The sequence below is a fragment of the Salvelinus namaycush genome, chromosome 2, assembly GCF_016432855.1.
Source record: "Salvelinus namaycush isolate Seneca chromosome 2, SaNama_1.0, whole genome shotgun sequence".
Lineage (NCBI taxonomy): Eukaryota > Metazoa > Chordata > Actinopteri > Salmoniformes > Salmonidae > Salvelinus > Salvelinus namaycush.
This window is the reverse complement of record NC_052308.1, coordinates 45,817,277-45,830,140: the sequence shown is the minus strand read 5'-3', so window position 1 is coordinate 45,830,140 and position 12,864 is coordinate 45,817,277. Positions and strand designations below refer to the sequence as shown.

Here is a 12,864-nt window from a genome sequence, read left to right as displayed (position 1 = left end):
TTGAAAGGGATAGCAACACCCCCAAGAATGTAAACCCAAATCACTTTTTTGTAAGTGTCGCTATGCCGGTTTATTTTTGTAAGTCAAAGAACATTACTACCGGCTCATTTTGAAGATAAACACATTACTACAAAAGTGATTGGTGGCACTGGCATATTTTAAAGATCCAGTGAATGAGGAGCTAGTAAGAGCCTTGTACAGTAACTACGCCAGTGAGGATACAGCTACTGAATTAAATAGAACACTTAAAAATGTTCTCTATGGATACATCCCTGTCCTTTAAATTGCAAGCCCAATCTCCTGTCTGTCTTACGGGCCGGAAAGAAATGCCAATTTAATGGCAATTACGGTGCAAAGGTTGATTAGTGATTTAATTAAGCCATATGTTCCATTTGTTCTTGTTCAACTGTGTCCTTGGATTGATACTAATCGAGCCCTCATGCTCATACACTGTCATCAGCATCTCATTCCTTGTATCTTGTTCCTATCACACAGCAAAGTCACCAGTAATGCATTCGTAATGAAGTTTCTTGGGAAAAATTGCTTGTGAAGTTCTGTGACTATATGGCAATATATCTAAAAAGAAAATGTTAATTTAAATTCCTGAAAACAGTTTTTTTTTTTGGTGGGGGGAGATAAGTTTTTCGAGGACTGGAAAATGAATAAGCACATCGAGCATTGATGCAATAGATTGCATACTCCCATAAATCCCAGGAAGCGTCTTGTATAAACTTTTCATGAATAATTCAGCAAGTTCAACATCTAGACGTTTGTCTGTGAAAGGGGATTATTATCTATCAGTAGGAGTTTTTCTTCCCCCCGACTGTCACCAACTTAATAACACTTCCATCTCAACTACTGCTGCTGGAGAGCCAAGCCACGTATTAGTAATTCCATTGTTAGATTAAAATGTAAATATATATATATATATATATATATATATATATATATATATATATATATATAAAATGTTTACCCCCTTTTTCTCCCCAATTTCGATCTTGTCTCATCGCTGCAACTCCCCAACGGGCTCGGGAAGCAAAGGTTGAGTCATGCGTCCTCCGAAACATGACCCGCCAAACCGCGCTTCTTAACACCCGCCCGCTTAACCCGGAAGCCAGCCGCACCAATGTGTCGGAGGAAACACTGTTCAACTGATGACCGAGGTCAGCCTGCAGGTGCCCAACCCGCCACTAGGAGTCACAAAAGCGCGATGAGCCAAATAAAGCCCCCCCCCGGTCAAACCCACGCTAAATGGAGGTTGGATGAAGTGCATTTCTGATGACACAAATAACCCCCAATAATAATACCTTCAAATGCACTGGGAAAAAAAAATTCTCAGAGAACAGTACACTCAATTGTCAGAGATGAGAGAAAGCTGCCACTTACGGCATTCAGGCCACACAGCTGGTAGCAGGCCATGGTGACTATGACGGTGATGACCTGCCAGCGCAAGGCGGGGTTAAGCAGAAGCTCAGTGACGGACGCCATGTGCAGGGTGTTCTGGGCCCGACTCTCAGCGTGCACCTCCTCCAACTCCTTGGACACGTCCTTCTTGCCTAGGAAGGCTCTGAAGGCTGAGACACACACACACACAATGACTCCCAAAGTGCTTATTATATTGAACCAAGACCAAGTTGTGGTTTGAGTTGTTTGTTAAGTTGAACAGGAAATAATTGGTAACTTCTGTACGTGGTACATACTTTTTTACACGTGTTTTCTTTTACCTTTTTGTTCAACCCATCATCACCTTGACATAACCAACTTTGTAAACAAATATTTACTGGTAAAAGCAAAAGCCTGGTGTTGAAAAACACTGCAGTCAGCGCTAGCTGTGCCACCAGAGTCTCTGGGTTCGCGCCCAGGCTCTGTCGCAGCCGGCCGCGGGTTAGGGAGGGTTTGGCCGGTAGGGATATCCTTGTCTCATTGCGCTCCAGCGACTCCTGTGGCGGGCCGGGCGCAGTGCGTGCTAGCCAAGGGGGCCGGGTGCACGGTTATTCCTCCGACACATTGGTGCGGCTGGCTTCCGGGTTGGAGGCGCGCTGTGTTAAGAAGCAGTGCGGCTTGGTTGGGTTGTGCTTCGGAGGACGCATGGCTTTCGACCTTCGTCTCTCCCAAGCCCGTACGGGAGTTGTAGCGATGAGACAAGATAGTAATTACTAGCGATTGGATACCACGAAAATTGGGGAGAAAAGGGGGTAAAATGTAAAATTAAAAACACTGCAGTGACTGGAAACAGATTAAACTGTAAAGCTTTGTATAACTGAACATGTTCCCAGCATCACATGCTTTAATTTTATGCCAAATTTGCAATAACCCTACTGTATAGTCTTGCAAAAACTATGTAGGTGACAGCAAACAAGTTTGGAAAACACTGACTGTTGAAATTTGTTTAACTGAACAGGCCTACCTGTGATTTAATTACATGCCAAATTTGCATTTGTGTACCGGATTACGCGGCTTTATTTTTCTGTAGGGAGATTATAAACAGTGACATTGTTCCCGTGGAGGGACTATTTTGTGTTCAATATGATAAGTGTGTTGCTATGTAAGACAGTACTGGAACCTGAGTCCTCTCACAGCACGCAGAGTGATACACACAACAAAGGGGCCTTATCGAGACCAGACAGACTCTGTGAAACAACATTAGGCTGTTAGTGGAGAGATCTCACCAGGGTATTATCAGTACAGAACCCCATGCCGTGATCTCAGAAAGATCTATTAAAATGTGTAAATGTTTAGAGGCTGACAAAGAGGGACCAAGAGAAGGGGCGGTAGAGAGGAGATGGAGATGAAATACAATTCAATGCAGCTTTATTTTGTGCAAATGCTTCTCACATTGCCATTGTCACAAAGCACTTGACAAAAGGAAAGAAAAATTTGAGCGCAACAACTTGAGGGCGAAAAATATTACGCTTTCATAATAAGTTCATTATAACAATGGCATAGCTCCAATCCTAATGCCTTAGGACAATTTATGGCGAAGCCATTTATGGCGATGACAACCTATCACAATGTACAGACAGGTGTTGCATTCTCATTGCAGCATGATGTCAGCCTTAGGCCAGGCAGCTTCATGCTGATAGTTTTCAAACTCCAGTAAATCTCTACACAGAAAGTATATAGTAAAGAGGCTACGTTGAAGACTATAAATATGGCGAGGAGATAGGAAAACAAAAGGGAATGAGGGAACAGAACACCCTGTGTCTGACTAGCATCACGCTGGGCTAGGGATTGTTATAGTATAAATCTACAGGCAGGATTTAGTGACGGCGGTGGTCTGTACCTGCCAACCTACAGTGGTTCCTCCTTTAAAAGTTGCGTCATACCTTGCATGCTGCCGCAGCATTCTGTGGCACATAATTTAATTGTCAGACATTTTTCCTGTTACTGCAAGCTATTGCTAGTTTGACACCAGAGGGCATCTTTGACAAGCATTTGATAGCATGCCATATTGGCATTACCAGAGAATTTAAAACCTTTTTGTAAAACATAGTATATGGGATTGTTTTTAAGAAATTTGATTAATATTATGGTGTTTCTATTCAGAGAAAAACGAAAAACGAAACCCTCAGGGTTTCCATTAGTATGGAATGGAAAATATGGCGCTGTACAACGTGACGGTCAGGAGTAGGCTACAGGATTCTAAATTGTTTGCCTTCATTAGACAACTTTGTTCCAATATTTCTGTAAAATCAGTGATATTTATTCCAATAGTAATTCGTTATAGATCCATAACTAAATCAACATCTGCATTTTGAAAGAGTATTTTTCATCAATATTTTATTAACAAAATGTTTATTTGTTTATTAGGCTACTGTGCAGGCTACAATACATACTGTAGTAAACATGGGAAAGTGCCTAATTCCTTACATAAGGGAGAGCGGTCCATGTCTGTACTACAAAATGTGTGGCACGTGGGAGACCGGTGTTATTTCATAGTTGTGATATCTTCACTATTATTCTACAATGTAGAAAATAGTAAAAAATAAAGACATATCCTGGAATGAGTAGGTGTGTCCAAACATTTGACTAATACTTGCTTAATCAATTTGATTCAAATTATGTTTTTTCTATTCCAATAAAAACAAAAAACCCTCTGGGTTTCCATTAGGATGGAAATAAAAAATATGGCGCTGTACAACGTGCAGTACAGTACTGGGCTATTTAGCTAAAGAATCCCCGCAGGGCACGAGGAAGGAGTAGGCTGTCCTTGTAAATAAGAATTTGTTCTTAACTGACTTGCCTAGTTAAATAAAGTTTACACTAAGGGCATAACATTTCTGCACCCTAATTTTTGAATTATTGTCTAACCAATACCCAAACGGAGATTAAGTGAAAATAAAAATCTCATTGATTTATCAAGACCAGTCCCCATGCTTGCCTCAGAGCAGCCGAAACGGTGCTAAAATAATTGTAGGCTTTTGCTTCTAACTTTTATATGCTCTTTAAATAAATAAGACCTACACCATTTTTAACAGCATATTACTCAACACTAGTGAGACTCTTTTCGCCTATGGTAGGCCTACAGTATATCGGGGGGGGGGGGGGGGGGGAAATGTAATGACGTGACTTTCCGCTAATAATTACATTTAGAGGATTGGAGGACTCTAAATGAATATCTATGGGGCATTTTCCATTAGGATCATTAGTATTATCATGTTGCATACATTTAAAACCTTTTCTCCATTCACAATGTCCTCTTCTGAACAGCTACACAAACACAGAGGTTAAGGGCACAGTAAATGGTATTTTATTAGCTCCCGACTAAATGGCATTTGACAAGTTTAAGATAGTCCCCCCAAAAAATCTACAGGAAGTTTGTTCTGCAGTGTCTGTCCTATATTGGAGAGATAGAAGTAAGATCAGGAAAAAACCATTGATACGGAGGCCACTGTGTTCTTGGGGACATTCAATGCTGCAGAAATGTTTTGGTACCCTTCCCCAGATCTGTGCCTCGAACACAATCCTGTCTCGGAGCTCTACGGACAATTCATTCGACCTCATAGCTTGGTTTTTGCTGTGACATGCACTGTCAACTGTGAAACCTTATGTAGACAGGTGTGTGACTTTCTAAATCATTTCATATCAATTGAATTTACCACAGGTGGACTCGAATCAAGTTGCAGAAACATCTTAGGGATGATCAATGGAAACAGGATGCACCTGAGCTCAATTTCAAGTCTCAACGCAAAGGGTCTGAAAACGTATGTAAATTATGTTTGTTTTTTATTTTTAATACATTTGCAAACATTGCTAAGAAACAGTTTGCCTTTTCATTACGGGGTATTGTGTGTAGATTGATGACGGGAAAAAAAATATTTGATCCATTTTAGAATAAGTCTCACAGCAAAGGGTCTGAATACTTATGTAAATAATGTATCTGTTTTTTATTTTTAATACATTTGCAAACATTGCTAAGAAACAGCTTGCCTTTTCATTACGGGGTATTGTGTGTAGATTGATGACGGGAAAAAAATATTTGATCCATTTTAGAATAAGGCTGTAACGTAACAAAATGTGGAAAAAGTCAAGGGGTCTTTCAACTGGTAGCCAGGGACCTTCAGATGAGTCTTATGTGGCCTGTGGGCATCCTAGAATAAAACAACTGACACTGTACATGTTTTTGAGAGTCTTACCTTTCCACAGAGGGGTATTATTAGTGCGTAGCCCACACTGTTCGACCCTACAGACAGAAGTTGGCAGATTGTCTGTACCGACTTCAGTCGACTCCCAAGACGCTTGTGGGGGTCATAGAGCAAAACGGAGAACACCATCACGTTCGTATGACCCCTCTATGGAACGATAACTCTTACGAACATGATGGTGTTCTCCGTTTGTAGGCCAAACCATTCGGATGCTACAGACGATTTAGTGAGAAAATCCATTTTTCGGGATTACCTCATGGTCTGATGCGTCTCACCGCTGTAGCTCTGTCACCTTTCTCTGCAGAAGTGCAACATCGACTAATGCAATCTCTAGCTTAAACTGACCGATTTTTTTAAATGGGGATTTTTGTATTATGCTAATTTGATTTCTGCGTGGGCACGGACATCGACTCCAAGGGGTTTTAAAGACTCTTTTCAGAGGAAAGGATCATGTTGCATCAATGACTGCCACTATACAAAGAGGGTTGCACGCTGCGTTAAGGCTTACTCCTAAATAACAATAACGATTTACTCCTAAATCGTCTGTGTCCATAACAATATAACAATATGGACACAGACGATTACAGTAGCCAGGGATGTAAAATGAGATGGCTGGCCACTAGGGGTACTAATCAATACATATTTGTTTGTCTTTTGGCAGAAACCTGGACTATGTCCAGGACACGACTGAACTTGGTACTTTTGAGGCATGGAAAATGAATGGATGGAGCGCAAATGCTACAGTATTTGATGATCTGAAAAAAAATAGATATTCCTTTAGACTTCAAGTTAACATAAGGTTCTTAGCCCCATTCTGTCAAGAGTAGAACTTCCTCAAAAAGCACATCCTTCCAAGTTTTAACTCTCAACCATCCTAACCTTTCCCAGGAAACATGACTGTGGGATATTCCTGTGTACAAAGGCAGGAGGCAGTCTATTCAAAGGTCGCCATGGGTAATGTATAACATGACTTCAAAGACCAGGGAGAATCATGTCTCCATAGACTTCACTGATCACACAATCCTTTAGGGATATCAGACATTAGGCTATACAGTATGAAAGTGAACTTTCAAATGTAGCATGTTGTTTGTCCTGTGCCTTGCTACCCCATGCCGTTCTTTTGCCAAAAGGTTTAAGGGAAAGTCAGAAATATGACTGATTTTGTAAAGTATGTGGACAGTTCGGCCAAAGCGGTTGCGTCAACACTAGAAGCGTCAACATACTCTTTCATGCAGGTGTGACCGGTGAACACTAAGAGTAGCTTTCTTCTGTCTCGCCAGTCAGGTGCAGCTCGTTGGCAATCAAGAACGAGGCTTTGCCTTTATTAACTGTGTTTGCATTCATTCACAGATCCTCTTGCTTTGTTGGTTGGCATGGTGATTTTTTATTAAAGTACAATCAAATCGTGAAAGTAGTTTTATGGCAATGCTCTTAGTCCATCTAGAACCATTGTCCTCCCTGAGCACACCTTCCAGTAAGTGTTGCAACAGTCTTGATTGAAATAAATGTATATTGTATAACTCTGAATGTGTCTGTAGCACAACATTTGAGCTCTTGAAACCCTGATTGTGCATTTGAACAACGAGAAGCAGAAAATAAATTGTTGCATCTTATCTTTGTTTTTAATTCCCATGCCCCACGCCGTATGTACAAGAACCTGTTTTATCTTAGTATTGTTTAGTTGTATTTGGTTATAGGGCTGCGTGCATCTCACCCATGGATAGGACAGGGATACCTGAAACATGCACTAGACACACAGCTCCACAAACATACAACCAAAACAAGGCAGTACAATATTGATTAAAAGCACCAATCACAATTATACATAAGGATTCCCAAATATAATCACTTTCCATGCTCCAGCCCAGAGTCTGCCGACTTACGTCAAAATATGATCGGTTTACGTTCGTAGCTGCTACACAAACATTTTAGAGGTGAGGTCTTCTGATAATTACCAACATTACCAACAATATAAAAAGGGCAGGGCATGGGAACAGAGGTAACCGATTCAAAGAGAAATGCACTTCATTTACATTATGAACATAGCCTTACCTTTCCTTCACAAAATGCACAATAATAAAATATTCAGTTATGTTTGTTCAATGTCAGAGATAAGTAGGCCTACTGGAACCCCTAGGAATGCGTGCCAAGTAAGAAGAATGGATCTTCAATGTACTACAATGCAACGCATATACTTACAATTACAGAGACCATTAATAAGGACTAACATTGTATCCTCTCCCAGAGCACACCAAATGTCACAGCAACATTTGTGAATGACTGCAAACACTGTTTGTTATGAACCCACATTCAAAGATAAATGTATCAGTCCATTCCGTTTACCTTTCTTTCCTCTGTCACATTTGGGTTCCCGAGTGGCGCAGCGGTCTAAGTGCAAGAGGCGTCACTACAGTCCCTGGTTCGAATCCAGGCTCTATCACAGCTGGCCGTGATTGGGAGTCCCATAATTGGGAGTCCCATAGTGTCAATTGCACGCCGTAAATAAGAACTTGTTCTTAACTGGCTTGCCTAGTTAAATAAAGGTTCAATTAAAAAAATAGAAACATTTAAAATCCTTAAATTGTTTCTGAGGATCACTAGCATTAGTGGATCATACTAGGCTAACGTTGTGCAATACCTTAGGAAATGTAGCCTATTTGAATCATTATGGAACTCAGACAACACAAAGCAGGTTAAACCTGGAGCCTGGCTCACAACGACTGGATAGTTGTCATACATGATTAGTGAGATTTAGGGTAGATTTATAGGATTATTTTTCAACTCCTATTGTACACTTCCCTTCCACCTTCCAATATTTAATGGACGGAACGTCAATGACGACTTTCAGGATTAATCAAACCACTGTATTTTTTGAATTCATCACTATACAGTATTTTGTGCATAAAGGCTCTCCAAACTGTTTTTATTGTAATGATTCATACTTTCCTAACCTTAAAATTGCCACTACAAGATTAGTGTTTTTAAATCTACCAGTTGGTGCTGAAACAGAGACGAAAATAAATACAGTTGAAGTCGGAAGTTTACATACACCTTAGCCAAATACATTTAAACTCAGTTTTGCACAATTCCTGACATTTAATCCGAGTAAAAATTCCCTGTTTTAGGTCAGTTAGGATCACCACTTTATTTTAAGAATGTGAAAAAGAATAGTAGTGATTTATTTCAGCTTTAATTTCTTTCATCACATTCCCTGTGGGTCAGAAGTTTACACACACTCAATTAGTAATTGGTCGCATTGCCTTGAAATTGTTTAACTTGGGTCAAACGTTTTGGGTAGCCTTCCACAAGCTTCCCACAATAAGTTGGGTGAATTTTGGCCCATTCCTCCTGACAGAGCTGGTGTAACTGAGTCAGGTTTGAGGGCCTCCTTGCAGGCACACGCTTTTTCAGTTCTGCGCACAATTTTTCGATAGGATTGAGGTCAGGGCATTGTGATGGCCACTCCAATACCTTGAATTTGTTGTCCTTAAGCCCTTTTGCCACAACCTTGGAAGTATGCTTGGGGTCATTGTCCATTTGGAAGACCCATTTGCGACCAAGCTTTAACTTCCGGACTGATGTCTTGAGATGTTGCGTCAATATACCCACATCTTTTTCCTTGCCTCATGATGCCATCTATTTTGTGAAGTGCACCAGTCCCTCCTGCAGCAAAGCACCCCACAACATGATGCTGCCACCCCCGTGCTTCACGGTTGGGATGGTGTTCTTCGGCTTGCAAGCCTCCCCTTTTTCCTCCAAACATAACGATGGTCATTATGGCCAAACAGTTCTATTTTTGTTTCATCAGACCAGAGGACATTTGTCCCCATGTACAGTTGCAAACCATAGTCTCACTTTATTATGGCGGTTTTGGAGCAGTGGCTTCTTCCTTGCTGAGCGGTCTTTCAGGTTATGTTGATATAGGACTCGTTTTACTGTGGATATAGATACTTTTGTACCTGTTTCCTCCAGCATCTTCACAAGGTCCTTTGCTGTTGTTCTGGGATTGATTTGCACTTCTCGCACCAAAGTACCTTCATCTCTAGGAGACAGAACGCGTCTCCTTCCTGAGCGGTATGATGGCTGCGTGGTCCCATGGTGTTTATACTTACTATTGTTTGTACAGATTAATGTGGTACATTCAGGCATTTGGAAATTGCTACCAAGGATGAACCAGACGTGTGGAGGTCTACAATTTATTTTCTGAGGTCTTGGCTAATTTCTTTTGATTTTCCCATGACGTCAAGCAAGTTTAAAAGTAGGCCTTGAAATACATCCACATGTACACCTCCAATTGACTCAAATTATGTCAATTATCCTATCAGAAGCTTCTAAAGCCATGACATCATTTTCTGGAATTCTCCAAGCTGTGTAAAGGCACAGTCAACTTAGTGTATGTACACTTCTGACCCACTGGAATTGTGATACAGTGAATTATAAGTGAAATAATCTGTCTGTAAACAATTGTTGGAAAATTTACTTCTGTCATTTGTGGAGTGGTTTAAAAACAAATCTTAATGACTCCAACCTAAGTGTATGTAAACTTCCGACTTCAACTGTAAATGGCTTTCTTTAATTGATCCCTATATTCTGAACCTGTTCTCTCAATGTATTCTATTGAGTCTGTCAACAAAATTTGAATAAAAAGGTGTAATGTATTTAAAGGGATGGCTTAAGATAATTGTACTGAAAACCCCATTGAATGACATTTTCACAAAAAAATTAATTTATTGAGAGTGCGCAAGGTAGGCACACCTGTAGAGCGTGTTACACGACTGAATAAGGCAAGTCTGAATACCAAATACTGCAAAGTGAGTAGGAAATGCAAAAATTCCTAAATCGGGATCAGCCCTTAAGCGAATTGGAGTGGATCTAGGATGATGGAATGATGGTGTTGATGTGTGTCATGACCAGCCTTTCAAAGCACTTCGTAATTACAGATGTGAGTGCTACATGGCGATGGTCATTTAGGCAGGTTACCTTGGAGCTCTTGGGAACAGGGATAATGGTGGTCAGCTTGAAACATGTTGGGATTACAGACTGGGGCAAGGATAGATTAAAAATGTCTATGAAGACACTTGCCAGCCGGTCTGAGCATGCTTTAAGAATGCACCCTGGTATTCTGTCTGATTGTTGACCTGTTTAAACGTTTTGCTCACATTGGCCACAGAGAGCGAGATCACACAGTAATCCAGAAAAACATGGGCTTTCATGCAAGGCACAGTGTTATATTCCTCGGCACAAGCATAATGGTGTTTAGCTCATTTGGGAGTTATCCATTGCTAGGCAACTAATGGCTGTGTTTCCCTTTGTAATCCATTATTGTCTGCCAGCCCTGACACGTACGACAAGCATCGGAGCCGGTGTAATAAGACTAAAGATTGTTTTGATCACACGGACTGGGACATGTTCCGGGTAGCCTCAGAGAATAATATATAGATTTACACACCGATTCGTAATCACAGTGAGTTTATAAGGAAGTGCATATGAGATGTTGTTCCCACTGTGTATTAAACCTACCCTAACCAGAAACCGTAGATAGATGGCGGCATTCGCGCAAAACTGAAAGCGCGAACCACCGCATTTAACCATAGAAAGACGACCGGAATATGACCGAATGCAAGCAGTGTAGTTATTCCCTCCACAAGGCAATCAAAGAAGCGAAACGTCAATATAGAGACAAAGTGGAGTCGCAATTCAACGGCTTAGACACGAGACGTATGTGGCAGGGTCTACAGGCACAGACTGCAAAAAATTAAGCTTGAGGCCCTGTGTCTCAACCCCACCCTGTGCAATTGGGACTTTCTGACGGGCCACCCCAGGTGGTGAAGGTAGGAAACAATATCTCCACTTCGCTGATCCTCAACACTAGGGTCCCACAAGAGTGAGTGCTCAGCCCCCTTCCTGTACTCCCTGTTCAGCCATGACTGTGTGGCCATGCACACCTCCAACTCGATCATCAAGTTTGCATACGACACAACAGTGGTAGGCTTGATTACCAACAACGACGAGACAGCCTACAGGGAGGTGGTGAAGGCACTCGGAGTGTGGTGTCAGGAAAATAACCTCTCACTCAACAAAACAACGGAGATGATCGTGGACTTCAGGAAACAGCAGAGGGAGCACCCCCCCTATCCACATCAATGGGACAGCAGTGGAGGTGGAAAGTTTCAAGTTCCTTGGCGTACACATTACGGACAAACTGAAATGGTCCACCCACACAGACAGTGTGGTGAAGGTGCAACAGCGCCTCTTCAACCTCAGGAGGCTGAAGAAATGTGGCTTGTCACCTAAAACACTCACAAACTTCTACAGATGCACAATTGAGAACATCCTGTCGGGCTGTATCACCGCCTGGTACGGCAACAACACCGCCCACAACCGCAGGGCTCTCCAAAGAGTGGTACGGTCTGCACAAAGCATCACCGGGGCAAACTACCTGCCTCCAGGACACCTACAGCACCCGATGTCACAGGAAGGCCAAAAAGATCATGAAGGTCAACAACCACTCGAGCCACTGCCTATTCACCCCGCTACCATCCAGAAGGTCAGTTCAGGTGCATCAAAGCTGGGACCGAGACTGAAAAATAGCTTCCATCTCAAGGCCTGACTGTTAAACAGCCATCACTAACACAGAGAGGCTGTTGCCTACATACATACTTGAAATCACTGGCCACTCTAACAAAGTCACTTTATTACTGCCACTTTCATAATGATATTTACATATCTTGCACTACTCATCCCAAATGTATATACTGTATTTTATACCATCTGTTAAGTTTTGACCTCCTTCTTGTGCAATTCCCCACTTGAAAAGGACAGTCCCTCCACATGAAGATTTTAACTGGATTTCACTCAATAAACAGCCATGGAATCAGTTGTTTCTTTTATTTACCATTCTTTGGTTGGCAGTAAACAGGTGAAAAATCTCAAAAAAGAGATGACAAATACAAGTATTATTATTTGAGTTGACAGCCTAATTAAATACACAAAATTATCCACATTCACCTCAGATAAACACATTTCTGCCATTATAAAATACAAGGTTTCCACTTTTAAGCAAATGCTTCCCAAAATAGAAACCCACCATTCTTAATCAAATGAGCAGAATCAGTATATTTTTATCTAAATTTGCATTTTAGCCAAATACATTCAAAATATTTTTAGTAGTAAAAATTTACATTTATTTTCTAATCAGTAGTTAAGCAGACAAATC

General features: G+C 41.2%; 1 protein-coding gene across 2 annotated transcripts in view; it reads right to left on the bottom strand.

Annotated features, from left to right (window-relative positions):
• slc2a9l2 (solute carrier family 2 member 9, like 2) overlaps window positions 1–12,864 on the bottom strand; it is a 255,738-nt gene that overhangs the window by 156,968 nt on the left and 85,906 nt on the right. For both annotated transcript variants that reach the window (XM_039014439.1, XM_039014447.1), the window contains one exon: window positions 1,390–1,577. In XM_039014439.1, the coding sequence (XP_038870367.1) occupies window positions 1,390–1,577 (188 nt within the window). The remainder of the gene's footprint in view (window positions 1–1,389; window positions 1,578–12,864) is intronic.